General features: G+C 49.4%; 5 protein-coding genes across 5 annotated transcripts; 3 read left to right on the top strand and 2 right to left on the bottom strand.

Moving 5' to 3' along the window:
• Positions 1-2,749: 2,749 nt before the first annotated feature.
• Positions 2,750-4,605, bottom strand: GSTUM_00005938001 (uncharacterized protein; the record flags this gene model as incomplete). Its single annotated transcript, XM_002838053.1, has 2 exons — positions 2,750-3,835; positions 3,895-4,605. The coding sequence occupies 2 exons, from the start codon at positions 4,603-4,605 to the stop codon at positions 2,750-2,752; spliced, it is 1,797 nt and encodes a 598-aa protein (XP_002838099.1).
• A 10-nt stretch (positions 4,606-4,615) lies between these two features.
• Positions 4,616-4,828, top strand: GSTUM_00005937001 (uncharacterized protein; the record flags this gene model as incomplete). Its single annotated transcript, XM_002838052.1, has 1 exon — positions 4,616-4,828. One exon carries the CDS (start codon positions 4,616-4,618, stop codon positions 4,826-4,828), a length of 213 nt encoding a protein of 70 aa, XP_002838098.1.
• A 1,312-nt stretch (positions 4,829-6,140) lies between these two features.
• Positions 6,141-11,210, top strand: GSTUM_00005936001 (uncharacterized protein; the record flags this gene model as incomplete). Its single annotated transcript, XM_002838051.1, has 7 exons — positions 6,141-6,479; positions 6,606-8,306; positions 8,356-8,748; positions 8,800-9,354; positions 9,418-9,485; positions 9,545-9,946; positions 10,175-11,210. The coding sequence occupies 7 exons, from the start codon at positions 6,141-6,143 to the stop codon at positions 11,208-11,210; spliced, it is 4,494 nt and encodes a 1,497-aa protein (XP_002838097.1).
• Positions 11,211-15,528: 4,318 nt separating this feature from the next.
• Positions 15,529-16,245, bottom strand: GSTUM_00005935001 (uncharacterized protein; the record flags this gene model as incomplete). The annotated part of the gene is made up of 1 exon (XM_002838050.1): positions 15,529-16,245. One exon carries the CDS (start codon positions 16,243-16,245, stop codon positions 15,529-15,531), a length of 717 nt encoding a protein of 238 aa, XP_002838096.1.
• Positions 16,246-16,248: 3 nt separating this feature from the next.
• Positions 16,249-16,589, top strand: GSTUM_00005934001 (uncharacterized protein; the record flags this gene model as incomplete). Its single annotated transcript, XM_002838049.1, has 2 exons — positions 16,249-16,296; positions 16,455-16,589. 2 exons carry the CDS (start codon positions 16,249-16,251, stop codon positions 16,587-16,589), a joined length of 183 nt encoding a protein of 60 aa, XP_002838095.1.
• Positions 16,590-16,821: the final 232 nt, after the last annotated feature.

Genomic DNA, 16,821 nt, shown 5'->3' with positions numbered 1-16,821 from the left:
AGCGTCAACTGACTAGTGACTGGGCAATTCCTTTCTACTGCCGGTGTACTTTACTCGCGCCCGTACTCAGGTGTAAGGACACAATATCTCTCCCACTCCCCTATGGTAAAAATCATGCGGCAAAAAGGAACTTGTGAGCCAAATCTGCAACATATTCCCCTCCACGATGATTCTCGATCGCTTACCCTTCTAGTGCACCGATACCGCTAAAACCCACGATCTCAAAACCCACGACGCCGGGACACGACGGCTTATCTGGGATGGGATACCGGTATGTCCGGAAATGGGCGTAGAATCTGCTATTGATGGCGAATGGGAGCGCAACTAGTATTTCTATAATTTAGTTCGCGTATATTCATATTCACACAGACTTCTTTTCTTCGCCGACCGTAATCATAGGATATCACTCGTAATCCACCTGTTTTCCGATGTTGGGAATGGTTAAGACGGAATTGGGGAATTTCGCAAAGGCCTTGTCAATTGAGTAATGGGATGCGTGGAGATTAGAAAAAGTAGAAAATCTTCATAAAAGGAGCTGATGAATGCATGCGTATCGGATATCTCCAACCCCCCCGATGTTCTTTAGAGTTACCTCAGTGAATCCGGCCTCCGCCTCCGCCGATACCAAAAAATACTCACATGCTATCGCCGGAATTCCCTAACCCGGTTTAGTCTAAATAGAGATGCCACATTCTTGTGATACTGTAGTTCTTACAGTCCATTCTCAGAAGTGTTCGTGAGAACTTGGGAAATCCTAGTAAGCATATCCGAATGACTTCAACAAATCCTATAGTCTGTATCCACTCCCCCGTTTATCCACCAACGCGATGCCAAAGCAGCCGAAAACTACTCGAAGAGAGACTCCCACCTCCGATACGAGGAACGATTCTTCCGGAATTTTCCAAGAAATTGTGGCCTTCCACAACAAACACAGTTCGCTGCCGCCATAGCAGCAAATGTGGTGATCTAGGAAAGTATTGAACTGCATTGACCCCCATAATTCCTATCGTTAAGTGGCGCTGATATGAGCCCCAATTAGCAGATTGTTAAATTATGGCCAAACACCACTCTTCCGAGCTTCTGCAAACGGCCATGATGGGTTTGTAATGATCCTACTAGGCCCTGCCGACGTCAGCCCCAAATTGGGAAATCGCTACCACCAAACACCACTCTTCCAAGCTTCTGCATGTGGCCGTGAGGAAGTGGTATCGTAAGGGCCCTAATAACCCGCGCCTATATCAACCCCAACTCATCAGATCAGTATGACCGAACGCCACTCTTCCGAGTTTCTGCGAATAGCCATGATAGAGTCGCAAGAATCATACTAAACCGTGCCGATGTCAACCCCAACTCAGCAGATTACGATGGCCAAACACCACTTTTTCGAGCTTCTAAATTGGCCATGAAGGAGTAGTAAGAGTCTTACTAAAAGAAGCCGACGTCAACCCCAGCTCAGCAAATTTATATGGCAAAACACGTCTCTTTGCAGCTACTAAAAATCGCCATGAAGAAGTCGTAAGAATCCTACTCCGCCGCGCTAATATCAATCCCGACTCCGTAGACCATCCCGGCCAAACACCACGGTATAGTATATTTACTTCAGTCCCAGCTGTAAATCCCTCAACCACACCGACCACCATCCCATGCCCGCTTCCTAAGTCCCCTCTCCCAAAATTCACCATCGCCACCCCCCTTCGGGCACTATGTTACCCCCTCTCCCACCTCTCTATCATCCGTAACCCCAATTCGATCCTTCCCACCCAATCTTAGCGCAGATACCTATTCTCCTGTTCCCCATTTCTTCCTCCTTTTCTCGAAAGATATTATTCGATATGTACCCTAAGAACCTCAACGGCGTTTCTGGCGCGATTATTTTTTTCTCCCTCTTTCAATTTATACCCGAGCTCTCCGGGCATAGACGATAAGCTACTCGACATCCGATAATCTCCGCAGGACCCGCCAGGGGCGGGGGAGGGCAAGTGGGCCACGTTTATTAAAAAGAACTTATGCGTCCGGTAACTGTCTAGCAGCAATGTATATAATCTCCCATCGCCTCTAATGCGGCAATACACCATACCATCCAATGAAAAGCCACTTCCTCCTCTAGAGCCTACGAGTCGTCGAGCGCTCTACGCGATACCACCGCCGGAATGCAAACAGGCGCAGTAATCCTCCGTACCCCCAAGAAACCTACTCGCGGATCAACTGCAACTCAAGTAGGCGGTACCTGGATTGACTGCCGCAAATCCCCTAAAAATTAGCAAAGTTGCGGTACCCAGCTCACGAAGCCGTGACAGATTTAGTGGCATGAGTTTTACCCAACGTGGGCACCAAACAGAAGCTCTCCCGTTGGAGTGGGACCAATCTACCTGCTATAGTTTTAATAACGGGAGGTCCGGAGGTCGGGAGGCGGGTTGGGTGATCGGTGGTTCATGTGGGATCACTCGGTCACGTTTCTCTGGCGTGTCGTGTGCCGTGTGGCCGTCCGGCTTTGGAGGATTGTATTGATAATGTGCTTCGTATTGTATTGTGTGGTTATCATGCGCCGCTACCTAAAGATGAAAGAAGCAAAGTTCTATGTAGAATAGTAGCTAATATCGTCGTCACAAGAAATGAAGCAAACCCTTCCATCAAATATCCCAGCAACGCTTCTGGACTACGATCCATAAATCAACAAGCACCTTCAGCAACAACAAAAGCCAAAAATCTTGAAATCACCACGCCAGAATATGCAGTATAATATAACAGATCACCCAGTGCATCTCTCACAAGGCTCCAACCACCTCAACCCAACCCCCTCCATAACCCTCCTCTCCGCCTCAACCATCTTCTCACCAACCCTCCACGTGCCATCAACCCCTGCGACCCTCCTCCCAGTAATCCTCTCGAACACACCTTCACTAGTGAACTTCCATCCATGCTCTTTATCGCACCAAAGCCTCAAATCCCGCTCGAATGTCGTCCCGCCAGTCCAGCCTAGGAGTGCGGAGCCAACGCTTACCGGTGGGGCGAGAATTATGTCCACGCGGCGGTGCAGGCCTGAGTTTGGCGCGAGGAATACCACGAGGGCTTTCTCTAGGGAGTCGAAGCCGTAGCGGTGGGCGTTTATGGTTGTTGTGTTGTTGAGTTCCCGGCCGAGGTGTAGGGTATGCGTTATATGCCCGCTCGCTTCGAGTTCCGAAACGAGCTCTTTCACGACGCCGCCGGTGGTCATACTGTGCGTTGTGTGTGACAAAAGAATGTCCACATCGTGGATTTCCATCTTGCCGCGGCGGTACCCGCCAACGATGGTATAATCCATTCCCGCCCGGAGCTTGGCAGCGGCCTTTCCAACGACCGCAGCAATATCCCTCGCCTCGTTCCTTGATATTGGACTTTGAAATTCGTCGAAATACTTGACGCCGATTTGTTGCGCGCGGGTAAGCTGGCCCCACCCGTGGTCTACAATGTCCTCTAGCGTCTTCCACCCCTTGTCGTAGAAGAACTCCCGAGCACCGACCGGACCAACGCCCCAGATTGAGGAGAATAGTTTGAGGATGTTGAAGGAGGGTGACTTTTCCAGTTCCCGGACGACGGCTAAGCCATGGTCCGGGGAGGTTATGTACTCCTCGAAAAGGGCGGAGGATTTCCCGTCACAGCCGGGGAGGAGAGAGACCTCTGAGGGAGAGATCAATGGGTATGGGTAGGCTTGGAGGGTAGCGATTGCCGTCGAGTAGGCGCGAATGCCGACGCCGTCGGAGGTTAAGACCCGTGAGAGCTTTATAGTATCCAGGAGAGATATAAAATCAGCGTTAGGGGACGTGAGGGGGGTAGGGCGGCAGCAGGAGTATTTGTTCTAAAGCAGGTTAGTAGACGATAATGGTGTGGAGGATAAGCGCAGAAGGGTGTACAAACGCGTTGTTGTATCCAGTCAGGCATCTCCTTTAGTAATCTTGGTCTACCCCTCGAGACAACCTTTTCCCTCCTCTCTTCGTACTCTGGTGTGCTCTGCCTTACCCCATTCTTGGAGCCTGGTTTTGATATCGCCATCAACTCATTAATCCCCTTTCTCTGTCTCCCAGTCGCATACAAGAGCTCCATTTCCTGAAGCTTCCGAATGTCATCACGTGTATCATGCGCTTTCTCCTCGCTATACCGAACCTGATCACGTCGAGCTCTCTCCAATATCTCCTTCCTAAGCTGGCGGTCCGCCGCATCCTTCTCCAAAGCGCTCTTCTGCCCCTCATTCTGCTCGGGAGAGGATACCGTTGACGGCCGCTTCGACGGTTGCACATAGCCAGTCCATACAATATACTCATCGATGGGAAGAAGTTTCGAGCCCTCATACGACTCCGTGAACCACTTGAGTTTCACAACCCTAACCTTTTTGGCGTGAGGAGACGCCTTTGAAGAAACGCTTAGTCCGCGTCCACGAAGCTCGAATTCACAGCGCTTAGGCATGTTGATGTCCCCGACAAACAGGCTAGCATCAGTGGGGTTGCTAGTCAATGGGCATTTGCAGGATCGGAGCTGGCTCGAGATCTCATTAGCTTTCGGCTGGGCCAGTCGGGTCGGGAGGAGGAATGTCGGCGGGAGGTGGGAGAGGTTAAGAGGCGCGGAAGACATGGCGACGAGAATGTTCAGACGAAAGCCAGGAGTTCATCTGATGAGGAAGACGTTGGAAACTGACAACAATAAGGAGGCGGAGAAAAGAGGGGAAGGCAGACTGGGGGAATATAAGAGGAATAATGTTGATTTTTACCACCGTATTATATTTGTGATAATGCTTCTTCCGGGTGAGTGGGTCGCGCGGGATGTGATACCAGGCGCCAGCATGCTCCAGGTTTAGGTAGGCCCCCCCATACAACGTCACGATACCCAGGAGAAAATACCAGCTCAGGTGGTGCACAGACCATTGTGAGGAGAGAACAGACAGCAGCAGCGGGAGGAAGGGAGGAAAGGAGGAAGGACAAGGTTGGCAATGCCGGGTGGGGCGGTCAGAGCCAATGGTGAAGTGAGGATAGCGGGTTGGTTGGGTCGGTCAGTTTTCCACGATCGCAGCGCATACAGCACGGTGCTCGAGCACTGAAACCTGGGATCATGTCATATGGTAAGTACGGTAGTACAGGTACAGAGAACGAGAGAGTGAATGAATAAATAAACACAAACGAAGTGAAGAATGCTCCAGAGTCTATTTTACAAGTGATGTCGTTCGCTAATGGCACCGTACATATCATACCGGTACCGATAATACGAGTACCGGTAGGATGCTATGTATAGAGTCACGGTTATTTGCTCGTTAACAGCCCAAGTCGTGTGCTCGTATGCAAGCTCTAGCCCCCCCCGCCAACTTATCGTGCCCGAAATGGTCTGCCGTTACAGTAGATTAAACCCTAGACCCTAAACACCCGAGTAGACAAGGTCTTGTTATGCACAACTTGGGTATGATAATATATATTATTATGATAAATTTACAAGTACTGTACCAGTATCATACCATGGAATGGCAAGGTCTGCCACCAGCCGCCTAACCAAGCTCACGATACTGGCGCTGCGTCTTTGAGCCTCTGCCCGTGACTTATTGTACTTGTGCGCTTCCATACAGAACACTTCCAAGAATCACTCCGCACGAGCAGACCCAGTGCCGGAGATTTAGACCACATCTACAGTACCTACAAAGCCGGTGGGAATCTAGATCAAGCCTCTGCCGTGCTTGCGCAGAAACCGTTTGTGTCTTGATCTTCCTGACTGCGGCATCGATCCTTTCTTCCGCCTCTGTGATTCAATGCCTCTTTCTCGTAAAGGATACAAGCAACAAAGGCCCCGCTGGTGAGAGAAACCGCACACGGGGGAGGAGCCCCCCGTTTAACGATATTAATTTTGGTATTACTGGTGGTGGTGGTGGTGGCAGCAAACGACGAAAGATTCTTTGCCCAACCCCCGTCGCTTGATCTCACGAATTCTCACCTCCGTACCCCTAACCCTCGCTCATCCACACCCGGCCACGCTCACCCCCCCCCCTTCCTTTCTTTCCCGCGCTGAGAGTCTGAGACTCACAAGTCAGAACACCATCCCATATCATCAATCGCTCTACGGTCGCGTCACTCTTGCACTGCCATCCCTATTGAAACTCAATAATCACCGTCCGCTTCCAGATCGCGATGGCCCGCTCTTCTCGCCCTCTTGCGGAGGACGAGGACGAGCAACACTCATCGTCGGAAAACGCCTTGCAATTTCACGAACCGCTCTCATGGAAAGCTGGCAAGCCTATTCCTACCGGTACTCTCATAACCCGTCTCAAGGCACTTTCTAAGGAACTTGTCGCGCTTGAGCAGGAGGCTGTGGATCGCGATAGTTTGGCGACTCCGGCCAAAGAACTGGTGTCAGTTGGCTTGCTACAACACAAAGATAATGGTGTCAAGGCCTACACAGCTTGCTGTTTGGCAGATATGCTAAGACTTCATGCGCCGGATGCACCTTACACTGCCGTTCAACTCAGGGTTAGTGCTGCTTCCTCCCCGCGTTGTTGACCTCCATTCCTGCGCACGCGACCACTGTTTGTCTCGATTGCTTTGGGGGATCCGTGTTTTGCTCGTTTTTAACTGAAACGTCCTCGTCACGTGTAGGATATCTTCGAGCTCTTCGTACGACAGTTAAAAGGGCTTGCGGATGCCGAAAATCCATACTACCAACAATATCTCTACCTCCTCGAATCATTAGCTTCTGTAAAGTCCGTCGTTTTGATATCCGATATTCCCAATGGTGAGGCCATCACTCTAAAGATTTTCACCACCTTTTTCGACCTAGCCAAACCAGGCGGACCCAAAAATGTAGAGTACCAAATGACCGACATTCTCATCCAGCTCATAGAGGAGTGCAATTCTCTCCCGACGGAAGTGGTGGATATAATTGTTGCACAGTTCTTCCGAGTCAATCAAACGGCCCTGCAGAACTTGGCTGGCAGAAAAGCGAAGCCGGGTGTGCCGGATGCGAAGGACAAAGGTGCGGGGATAGCTTTGAAGGGAAAAGATGAAGACAAACAAATGAAACTTGTCAGTGCTTTACCGCCGCCCGCATACAATATGGCCAAGTCTATCTGTAATGCATCTATCGACAAAATGGCACGCCACATCTGCCAGTATTTCTCGGAAGTTATTCTTGATGCCTCGCCTTCTTCAAGAGCACGCAAGGCTGCTGGACGACACACATCAATGTCTCCGGACTCTGACCTGGACGATCCGGACGCCGAGACCGCAAATCACGAGCCTTCGGCGGAAGATCTACATGAGCTACACAAAGCCCATCTTCTCGTGAAAGAACTCTGGAAAGCTTGCCCTGCGGTGTTGCAGAATGTGATACCGCAACTGGAACAAGAGCTTTTGGCGGAGAATGCGGAGCTGCGAATACTGGCGACCGAGACAATTGGCGATATGGCACTGACGGGAAATTTCGGCAGCTCGGCGCCTGTCACATGGAAGGCGTGGATTGGTCGTTCCAACGATAGATCAAACATTGTCAGATCTAAATGGGCAGAAGCGGCAATCAAAATCATCAAGGAACGCTCTGATCTTATGGCTGTGCAGCTTGTCGAGCCTGTGGCGGGGAAGCTTAATGATCTTGATGATCGAGTGAGATTAACTTCATGCATTTCGTTGGGCGAGCTCGATTATACAACCATCACAACTAAGCTAGGCGCAAATCTTTCCGCGTTCAATACGTACGATTCGGCAGCCGCTACTGGGACTTCCACTGGAAAAGCCAAGGGGAAATCCAAAGTTACTGAGGAAGAAACGTCGGGCTGGGGAAAGAAAATCCTGCATAATCTGGGCGAAAGGGTTAGGGATAAAAAGTTTTCAGTCAGATGGGAGGGAATGTTTTGCCTTGCCCGGATGTGGAATATGGCATATCCCGATATCCTCTCGGGTAACGAGGCTATTATGAATCAGCTTGGCTGGATTCCTAGTAAGATTCTGGATACATTCTACATTAATGACGCTGAGGTCAACGTCCTCTTGGATCATGTCCTCTTTGGCGTCCTGATTCCCGTCAACTATCCACCAATTGAAAAATCGGAGAGTAGGATTGCTGCTGATAAACAGACCAACGGAAAGAGCAATGGAAAGGGGAAAGAGAGAGATGCCGCTGAGGTGGAGAAGGCAAAGGAGAAGGAGATACAAGAAGGTGATAAAATCCGCGTCCAGAGGTTACTAGTCTTGGTGAGAGGCCTTGACCCAAAGGCAAAGAAGGCTTTGTTTGCGGTTCCATTGAGACAAATCTCGTATGCTAAAGTCATGGATGTGTTTTTGAAATCCTGTGAGGATTATAATGTAAGGTTCCCTTGATTATTACGTTTATTAGGTTGCTAACACATCACAGGGAGGCATAATTGACGATGGTATTGAAGAAGATCTTGTCAAGAAGGCGCTCCATAAGTTTATCGAATGGCTATCCCAAAAGCTCCCCGACACCCCCAAGGCTAAGGAGAATTTGATGAAGTTCGCAAAGCTTCATGACCGCCGATGTTACCAACTAATCAGATTTTGTTTTAGCCCTGACAGCGACTACAGAACGGTAGTCAAAGCGCTCAAAGAGACCAAGAAGAGGATTACAGAAGGACCTGGATCCACAATGACCATTATGGAGACCTTGACCCCTTTATTATATAGAGTCAGTCAACTGATTTACAACAAGAGCCACGTGCCGCACATTGTGGAGTTTTCCAGGACGGATGAGTACTCGCTTGGAGCTGTAGCACATGAGGTTCTGAAGGTATTTATACCGATAGTGGAAAGTTCCAGATATTCGCTTATCTTTGAGTAGGAAATGTCGTCTTCAAATCCCGCTGTATTCAAAGCAAATGTTAAAGCACTCTCCGATCTCCTCCAAGAACAATCCTTGTCCAAGAACCGTGGTGCAGCAGATTCCGGCGCAGTGGATACGCTAAAAGCCTGTGCGGGCTTCGCTAAATCTTATCCCAAGGACATGCCCCAGGAGCGCAAGCTCTTGGATGCACTTGTCAATTTCTCGTTGACCGGAAAGCCACCTGCGGCAGCTAAGCATGCAGTATCCATTTTGATGTATTCCGCGAATCGAAAGGTTATGTATGCTTCGGATTTACTTAGGGCGTGCATTAAGAACCCCAAGCTTGGAGAAGAGCACTTCTTGGCAAAACTAGCCTGCCTTTCGCAGTTGGTACTTTTAGCGCCTGAGCAATGTGAAGACGAATCCAAGGCGATCATTGCTATTGCCAAAGATGTGTTATTCAAGGTGAGAAATCCGGCGACAGAAGAGGATCAGGCGAATCCAAAGGAGTGGGTCGACGACGAGCTTCTTGATGATGAGTGCAAAGCAAAATTGCTTGCCCTCAGGATTTTGGTCAACAGACTTAGGGCTAGGGCTGAAGCTGGGGCTGGGGCTGGGGCAGGTACTACATTGGAGAGTGTCATGACATTGCTCATCAAACTGGTGAACAATGAGGGAGAGTTATTTTCCGAGAAGAACACACCGTTCGTCGCCAGATATTTTTCTCGCCCGGTGAGAATTTGCGCTAACTCTGAATCCACAGACGATCGCATCAATCCCGCCTCCGATTACTTGCAGCTCAGTCATTATTGAAGTTGTCCAACAACAAAACTTACGAGGAGCTCATCACCCCACTTGACTTTAACAGACTAGCTTGCGTTGCCCAGGACAACTGCTTCGAAGTTCGCAATGGCTTCGTTAGCAAGGTTAAGAAATATCTCGGCACAAACAGACTCACGCCCAGGTACTATACAATCTTATTTCTCATGGCATACGAACCCGTTACAGAGGCCAAAAACGAGACAATCACCTGGATAAAAGCTCGCATGGCGCATATGAGATCGACAAACAACACGATGGAAATTGTGTTTGCCAGACTTCTAAGTTTACTCGCCCACCACCCGGACTTTGGCACAATGATAGACGACCTCGCAGATTTTGCGAAGTAAGTTTTTCCCATACCCTTTTTTTTTCTTATCTCGCATTTTTCCTCCACCTTTCGTTATTCCTTGATTTTCCAAGCCATGTATGCGGAGCGAGGGTGAACCTCCACACTGCTTTCCCGCTTACGACGAAGTCCAGGGGAGAAACAAAATGCCGGGGATAGGGATTTTCGAAAACAAGGAACAGAGACAGACGGAGCTGATGAAAGTGTGCGTGCGTGGTTCTGCAGATTCATCCTCTTCTACCTAAAATCCGTAGCGACCGAAGAAAACCTTGGTCTAATATATCACATCGCCCAACGTGTCAAGCAATTCCGCGATGGGCTAAGCAGTGACAACAGTGAGAACCTCTACTACATCTCCGAACTAGCTCAAGCAGTCGTACGCCGATATGCCGACTTCCACCACTGGAACATCCAGACATGGCCGGGCAAAATCCGCCTCCCAATAAAACTCTTCGCACCGATGGTCAGCGAAGAAATGAGCCGCGACATTGCGGTGAAAACTTTCCTCCCTGCGGGAATAGATATCAAGTTGGACAGCCTAATTAAACCCAGATCTACTGGTCGACAGGGGAAGAAGCGCAAGGCTGATCTCGCAGCCCCCTCAACCCGCACTCCCTCCTCCGCCGCTCCCGCGAGAAAGCGCTCCAAACCCTCACCACCGGCGGTAGCCACCCCAGCAACCACCTCTAAAGAAGGAGCAGCAGCCGGGGGGACGACAGAGAAACGCAAGCCCGGCCGCCCGCCAAAAACTCCAAAGCAGAAGAAGCGCCCCTCGGCGGAGATCTCCGCATCGGAGCGTAGACGCAGCGGTAGAGCTACTAAGAACGTCAAGTATGCAGAGGACGACGGGACGAGTGATAGCGAGGAGGAAGTCTCTCTCAACGACGACTCCGAAAGTGACGTTGAGATGGAGGACGGCGACGAGGTTTCCGAGAAGGATACTTCACCCCAAGCGCCAGATGTCGGAGATGATGAGGCGGCGCCGGAGGAGGGGATGGAAGCACAGGAGGAAGTAGGAAAGCCAAAGAGAACGGCGCGTGCCATCGGGCGACCGAAGAAGGATACCGTTGTGGCCGTTTCCTCCGGAAGACCGAAGCGAAAGGGCACAACCACTGCTACCGCCACCACCGCTAGCGCGAACGGCGGAAGGAAGAAGGCTACCTTACCAGCCAAGAATAAAAAAGTAGAGGTGAAGAAACGTGTTGAAGAGGAGGACGATGATAGTTCAGAGCTATCAGATCCACCGTCGGAGTTGAATTAGCTTGTTTGTTTGTCTTTTTTCTTTCTTTTTTTTCTCGGTTTCTTTTTCTTTCGTGGGATGTCCCCTGCAGCAGTGAGAGGATTGAGCAGGGCAGAAAAAGGAGAACTGCAGTGATCAAAAGAATGACTATCCCTGGCCGTGAACGGGTGGGTGGTTCTGTTGTCGGGGGTGGTTCGTTCTGTTTTGTTCTCTTCTCTTAAGTTGGCTACTTTGTCCCCTTGACTGACTTAGGTTTGCCGGCTAATGGGTTAGTTTTTATGCTGTGCTGTTTTGATGGGTGGATGGGTAATGTACATGTTCCAGACTGTGTTTGTGCCGAATTGGTAGTCGATGGATTGGCCATGGCCGCCCCTTATTTCAATCAGGTTAGGTTACGAAAAGATAGCCAATCCATCCGTGAGCTCAGTGGGGAGATCTGGTGAATTTAGTTTGCCTTCCTCGGTGTGGGAGTCACGATTCATCACTCGGGGCAGGTAAACTATTTGTACCATAAGTGATGTTTAAATCGATTTCAGCTGCTGGTTTCGCGCAATACATATTATTATCGTTGCTCCCGCTGGGGTGAGGGTAGCCTCTGTACGAGAAGATGGATTGTGTGAGTGCCTTTATCCACTTGACCCGCCCTCGGGGATCCAATGATATGATACCAGACCTTGCTGGCCATATAATAAGGTAATAATAATATTATATAACCCGCTCTCAGCACTTGGGAAAGAATCAACCATCATGAGGAAATACCGGCACTAAACTAGCCTAACTTATGTCCCACTTTAGCACAATGTGGAAACCTACCGTATGATAACTACCATATTATAACCAACCACCCGATAATTATTAATCCCTACCAAACGAATGAATGAGTGAATACTCGAGTAAAGCCTTCCGCCCGGTCAAAGTTTATTAATTTTTTTTTTTTTCCTAAAAAAGAAAAATATTATTATTTTTGAGTTACGGTAGGGAGGGACTCGAATGTGAGACCTACATCTGACAATTCGTAACCCGCCGAGGAAATCCCGACATCTTTAGTTTCCGGATAGCTTTCAGTTTTACCTTAATGGCGGATCGGGTGTCATCGTTGAAGTTACTGTTCCTCATGGTGGTGTTCCGCATGTCTTAGCTATTACCTGTCATTCCCCCCCCTACGTACTGTACCAGAAGTGGGGTCAAGTCCGGTTTATGTCTGTCATTCGGTATGATAGGTGGATAGAAAATGGTACCGAGGACTTTACGGTAGGGGTTTTTTTTTTCTCCTCTTCTTGAGGTGGGGGGGGGGACTGGAGTGTGAGTGCTCTTTTTGGATGGTTGTGTGCGCGCGTGCGGAAGAGGTGCTGAGGTGGTGGTTGTGGAATGAGTGCTGGAATTGTATACTTGTGAATAGTTATGATGATTCATCATATTGTGTGTGCAAAGGTAAAGGCTTTGGGGGGCACGTAATGTACTAGTACAGTATAGCACAGTGGTCAGAAGTACGAGTAAAAAAAGAGAAGATTTGAATAAAGTTTGGCACCGAGGGAGGTTTGACTTCACGGCGCGACACTAATCGCGGTAAGCGTTGGCTTTGGAGCCTTGACCAACTTCGTGCAATAACTTAAGCTACAGTATACTGAAGCGGAGGCTCTAAAAGGATGCTAACCAAGCTTTTGGTTGTTCCTTCCTCCCGTGTCGGGTATCGGGATGGTACAATACCACTATCCTGTATATCATACTAAAAAACATCTATCCAAAACACCCCCCCGCCACTGAAAGACAATCCGCCCTAGAGGGTATGCCGCGAGAGACAGACAACACACTATAAGATCCTTGCTCCTCCTCATGCGCCAAAGGAAAGAGGGGAAGGATATACTAGAGTGAGACTGCTTTCTTATGTATGCTAGAGGGAAGATGAAGGAAAAACCCAAAAGGAGAAAAGGCCTTGAATTGTACACGGCCACAAGATGCTCGAGTGTATTGCGAGGTGAAGATTGGAATATCGGCTGGATGGTAGGGCATGGTAATAGGTAGCCCAGCGTAATGCCCGTGCGATATTCGGGTCAGTAAAAGAGTAGTAGTGGAAAGGAGGGAGGAGAGAGGGAAAGAGGAGAAACTATAAGAGCGTAGATTTGACAAAAGATCCGGAAGGTGAACGATGGGATGGTGGCTCCACAGGTGTGTTTTAGAAGTGGAGTCTGGTAAACCGGGTGGAGGATGCCGGCGGTTGGATGGGTGGCCGAATTTATCGCCAGACCGGTAGCATCAATACGGTCGGGTGCCCACTGGAAGAACTCCAAAACCGAGTGGAATGGCTCAATAGTCCTCAAAAGCCCTGGTGCTCGTCCCCCCACGATGACCTCCGGGATCTCCAGCAACCCCATTAGAAACTGCCTCTGTAGAGCCCGATCACAACTGCTAGCGTTTACTCCCTCCGCCCACGCTGATTGCAGTATATAAGGAACTAGAATGAGGCAAGTCATCGTTCGAGTATATATGCAGGATAGCGGATCCAACCAAACATAAGCTTTTCATATCAGTTGCTGCATCGAAAGAATTGTTATCACTGCTGAGTAGGCTCACGGAGGGACTGAGCAGCATAGCACATGGGCCGATTACCTGTATAGGAGTTTTCTACGGTACTGTATTGGGATCATGAGGTCCCAAATGGGGGCACTGTTTCCCGACATGGGTTGCCTTATCTGCGAACAGGCGCCTGTAACCACAGGATAGGGAGCCCGCCGGTAGTACAAGTAAAAGTGCAGTACCATACCAAGGTAAGGAAGTGTGCGCGGGCGGGAAGGGAGCCGGGACGGAATCTCGCTTGTTGCACGAGCTCTATTTCCAGGACTTGGCGACATGGGTGGTTGATGTGTTTTACTCGTATTATACTTCATGCTTAATTTGCAGATCATTTAGTATAATGCTATTGATGAAGGTTTTCAACTATGATACATGGTCGTCGATGCTCCTGAATGTTGGAATGTGTCCAACTTGAGTCTTCGCACATCCCTCTGTGAAGCATCAGTTGGGTCGAGGATGCGTAAAGTATGATGCCCTGTGCCCTTCGGAGAACCCGCCGAATTTCCTTAGTAAATAAATACCTCCCCGTATATATACTGCAAGCACATCCAAAAGACAATTTCTTCAGGAAGTTTAATCGTGACACTCCCTTCAAAAAACAACATATCATACAACAGGACTAATTACAATCAAATCTCTACTCCGCCCTAAACCATAGCCATCACCAACCCTCTTCGAACCCTGCAAATTCACGATTAGTAAGACATATCACAAGCTCTCACTCGCAAATACCCTTCAATATTAGCCCCCTGTAGAAAGGATACGAGGCGAAACGAAAAGCAAAACTACGGTATTTCTAGTTGAGGTCCCTCATATATACACAGACAGATATCGGAGAGTCAGGAATAAAAATTAAAAATAAAAAAACGAACCCAGAAGAAGTCTCTCCGAAAGCTGCAGCAAATGCCTATAGAAAAATTTTCTTTTCCAAGACAATGTAAAAGACAAGACCAAAGGATCAATACTCGACACGACCACCGGGAGGAACTCCCAGGAGCGGAGCGAAATAACCAAAGTGCCCGACGGACAGCGGAGGCCTTCGTAACCTCGAACACCCCCTATATTCGAATCGCACAAGGCAAACTACGATCACATCCCCTCCAACTATCTTCTAGAAAACCCGCTCATGAAAAAAAGTTTTTAATTCAGCCTTACTCAAACCCCCTAAGCCATGCCCGTATTCTATCTATCCTCCTCTCTCCTCACTCAATTGTACCGTACCGGTACCGGTATTCGAGTAAGGGTATACCTAGCGTCGATCAAACGCGATTCTCGGAATACGAGATTCGGAACATGATTATATCCCTCGTATGTCATGAGCGAATTTTGTCTCTGTGCAACACGAGTTATGCTCCGTTGAGGTGGTGGTACAGGAGGAGCGCTTATTGGCGTACCGGTACCTGCATCTTTAATTCATCGGGAGTGTTCACCGTTTGCACGGGTGAGGGGGGGAGGAAATAGAGTTGTGCGAAGGCAATTTCTCGATTATTTGGAGAGGGAATCGGGAGTATATAAAGGGTTGGTGATTGCGCTCGTGAGGTTTCGATATTCTTCTACTATTGGAGAATTCAACCCGTTTGGTCCTTCTATCCTCCGTTCGCTCGTTCTTGTGAACTGTCCCCTCGTTTATACATTCGTTAAGAAACTTGTTCGTTCATTCATTCACTCGTTCATACAAACCTGAGCACGAGCAGCAAGCAAACTACGCACCATGAAGTCCTTCGGAGCCTTCACACTCATTCTCTCCTTAGCAGCGGCTGCCGGAGCATCACCCGTCGAGCAGCTTTTCGGGAGGGCTGTTGGAGATGGGTGCTCTGGCCCCGAGGGCAGTGGGACTTGTCAGAGTACTTCGAAATGTGAGCAGGACAGTTGAAATTTTGTCACGGATGCGAATATCAACCATTGACGCAACTTTACAGGCAACGGGATATCTTATCCACAACCATTCTGCCCGAATGATCCTGACGACATACAGGTACCTACCCCCCCCCCACAATCTTGAAGTCGGTGTAATACATCTGCTGATACACACAAAGTGCTGCGTCGAAATACCCTGCACAGTTTCCACCGGTACCGGCTTCTGCCGTAGTACCTCCCACGACGGTTGTTCCGGGGGCACTTTCCACACTGGCTCAGGACCTGTACAATACCCCTCCCCTCCTCCCAACATTCCATTCCAAGCTGACACCGCCCCTAGCCCTGGCCCTGCCCGGGAGGCAATGACATACAGTGCTGCGTCAAATCCTCCATCCCTGAAAACCAAAACAATGGCGGAGGCGACGTCGGGTCCAAGATCCTTCAGAAAGCCCTCACCGCCGCGGGCACGCCCTACGCCTGGGGCGGCGGGTCCTGCAACGGCCCAACCAGGGACCAGCCACCCTACCAGCACGGCGAGATTGGCTATGACTGTTCCGGACTCCTCTGCTGGGCCGTGTGTCAAGTCACTGGTCGCGACCTCTTCAAAGCCGGCCTCAGAGTCACGCATAGTATGTACTGTGCCAGCGACGCAACGCTCGCCGCGAACGGGATGCGCAAGGTGGGTTATGCGGAGAGGAGGGTCGGTGACGCCGTTTTCTTCGGCAATGAGTGCAGCTGCGCGTCTGGGAAGAGGAACAGTATCCACCATGTTGGGATTATGATGTGAGTTTTTTTTTCTTCCTCTTCCTGGAGGGGGAAGTTTCATAGAGGTTGAAGGCTAATATTTGGGGGGGTAGGGACTCCGGAACGAGGATGTGGAACGCGCCCAATGATGACATTAATAAAGTTCTCGAGTCGAATATCGCCACGTATGGGGAGAAGCCGTGTCCATGGGTTGTCAGATTTTCGTAAACTTAAGGCTTGGCAAGTTCATAGGATCTCACTCGGCTAGCTGTCCAAATTTTAGCTGTGGGTCGAAGGATAGAGTTAATTGGATGACTGCTGGACCGGCTGTGTTGTGTCTTGTATCCCTTTTTTCTCTCCTGCTTTTGTTTCTTTTTTCTTTTCTCTTTAGAGTACCGCATAGATAATATTGAACATGGCTGTGCAAGTGATGGGGATGCGTCCCTACCCCCAATAAAAT

This window comes from Tuber melanosporum, assembly GCF_000151645.1.
Source record: "Tuber melanosporum whole genome shotgun sequence assembly, scaffold_22, strain Mel28".
NCBI lineage: Eukaryota > Fungi > Ascomycota > Pezizomycetes > Pezizales > Tuberaceae > Tuber > Tuber melanosporum.
The sequence above is the reverse complement of the archived record's forward strand: the minus strand, read 5'-3'. Positions and strand labels throughout refer to the sequence as shown.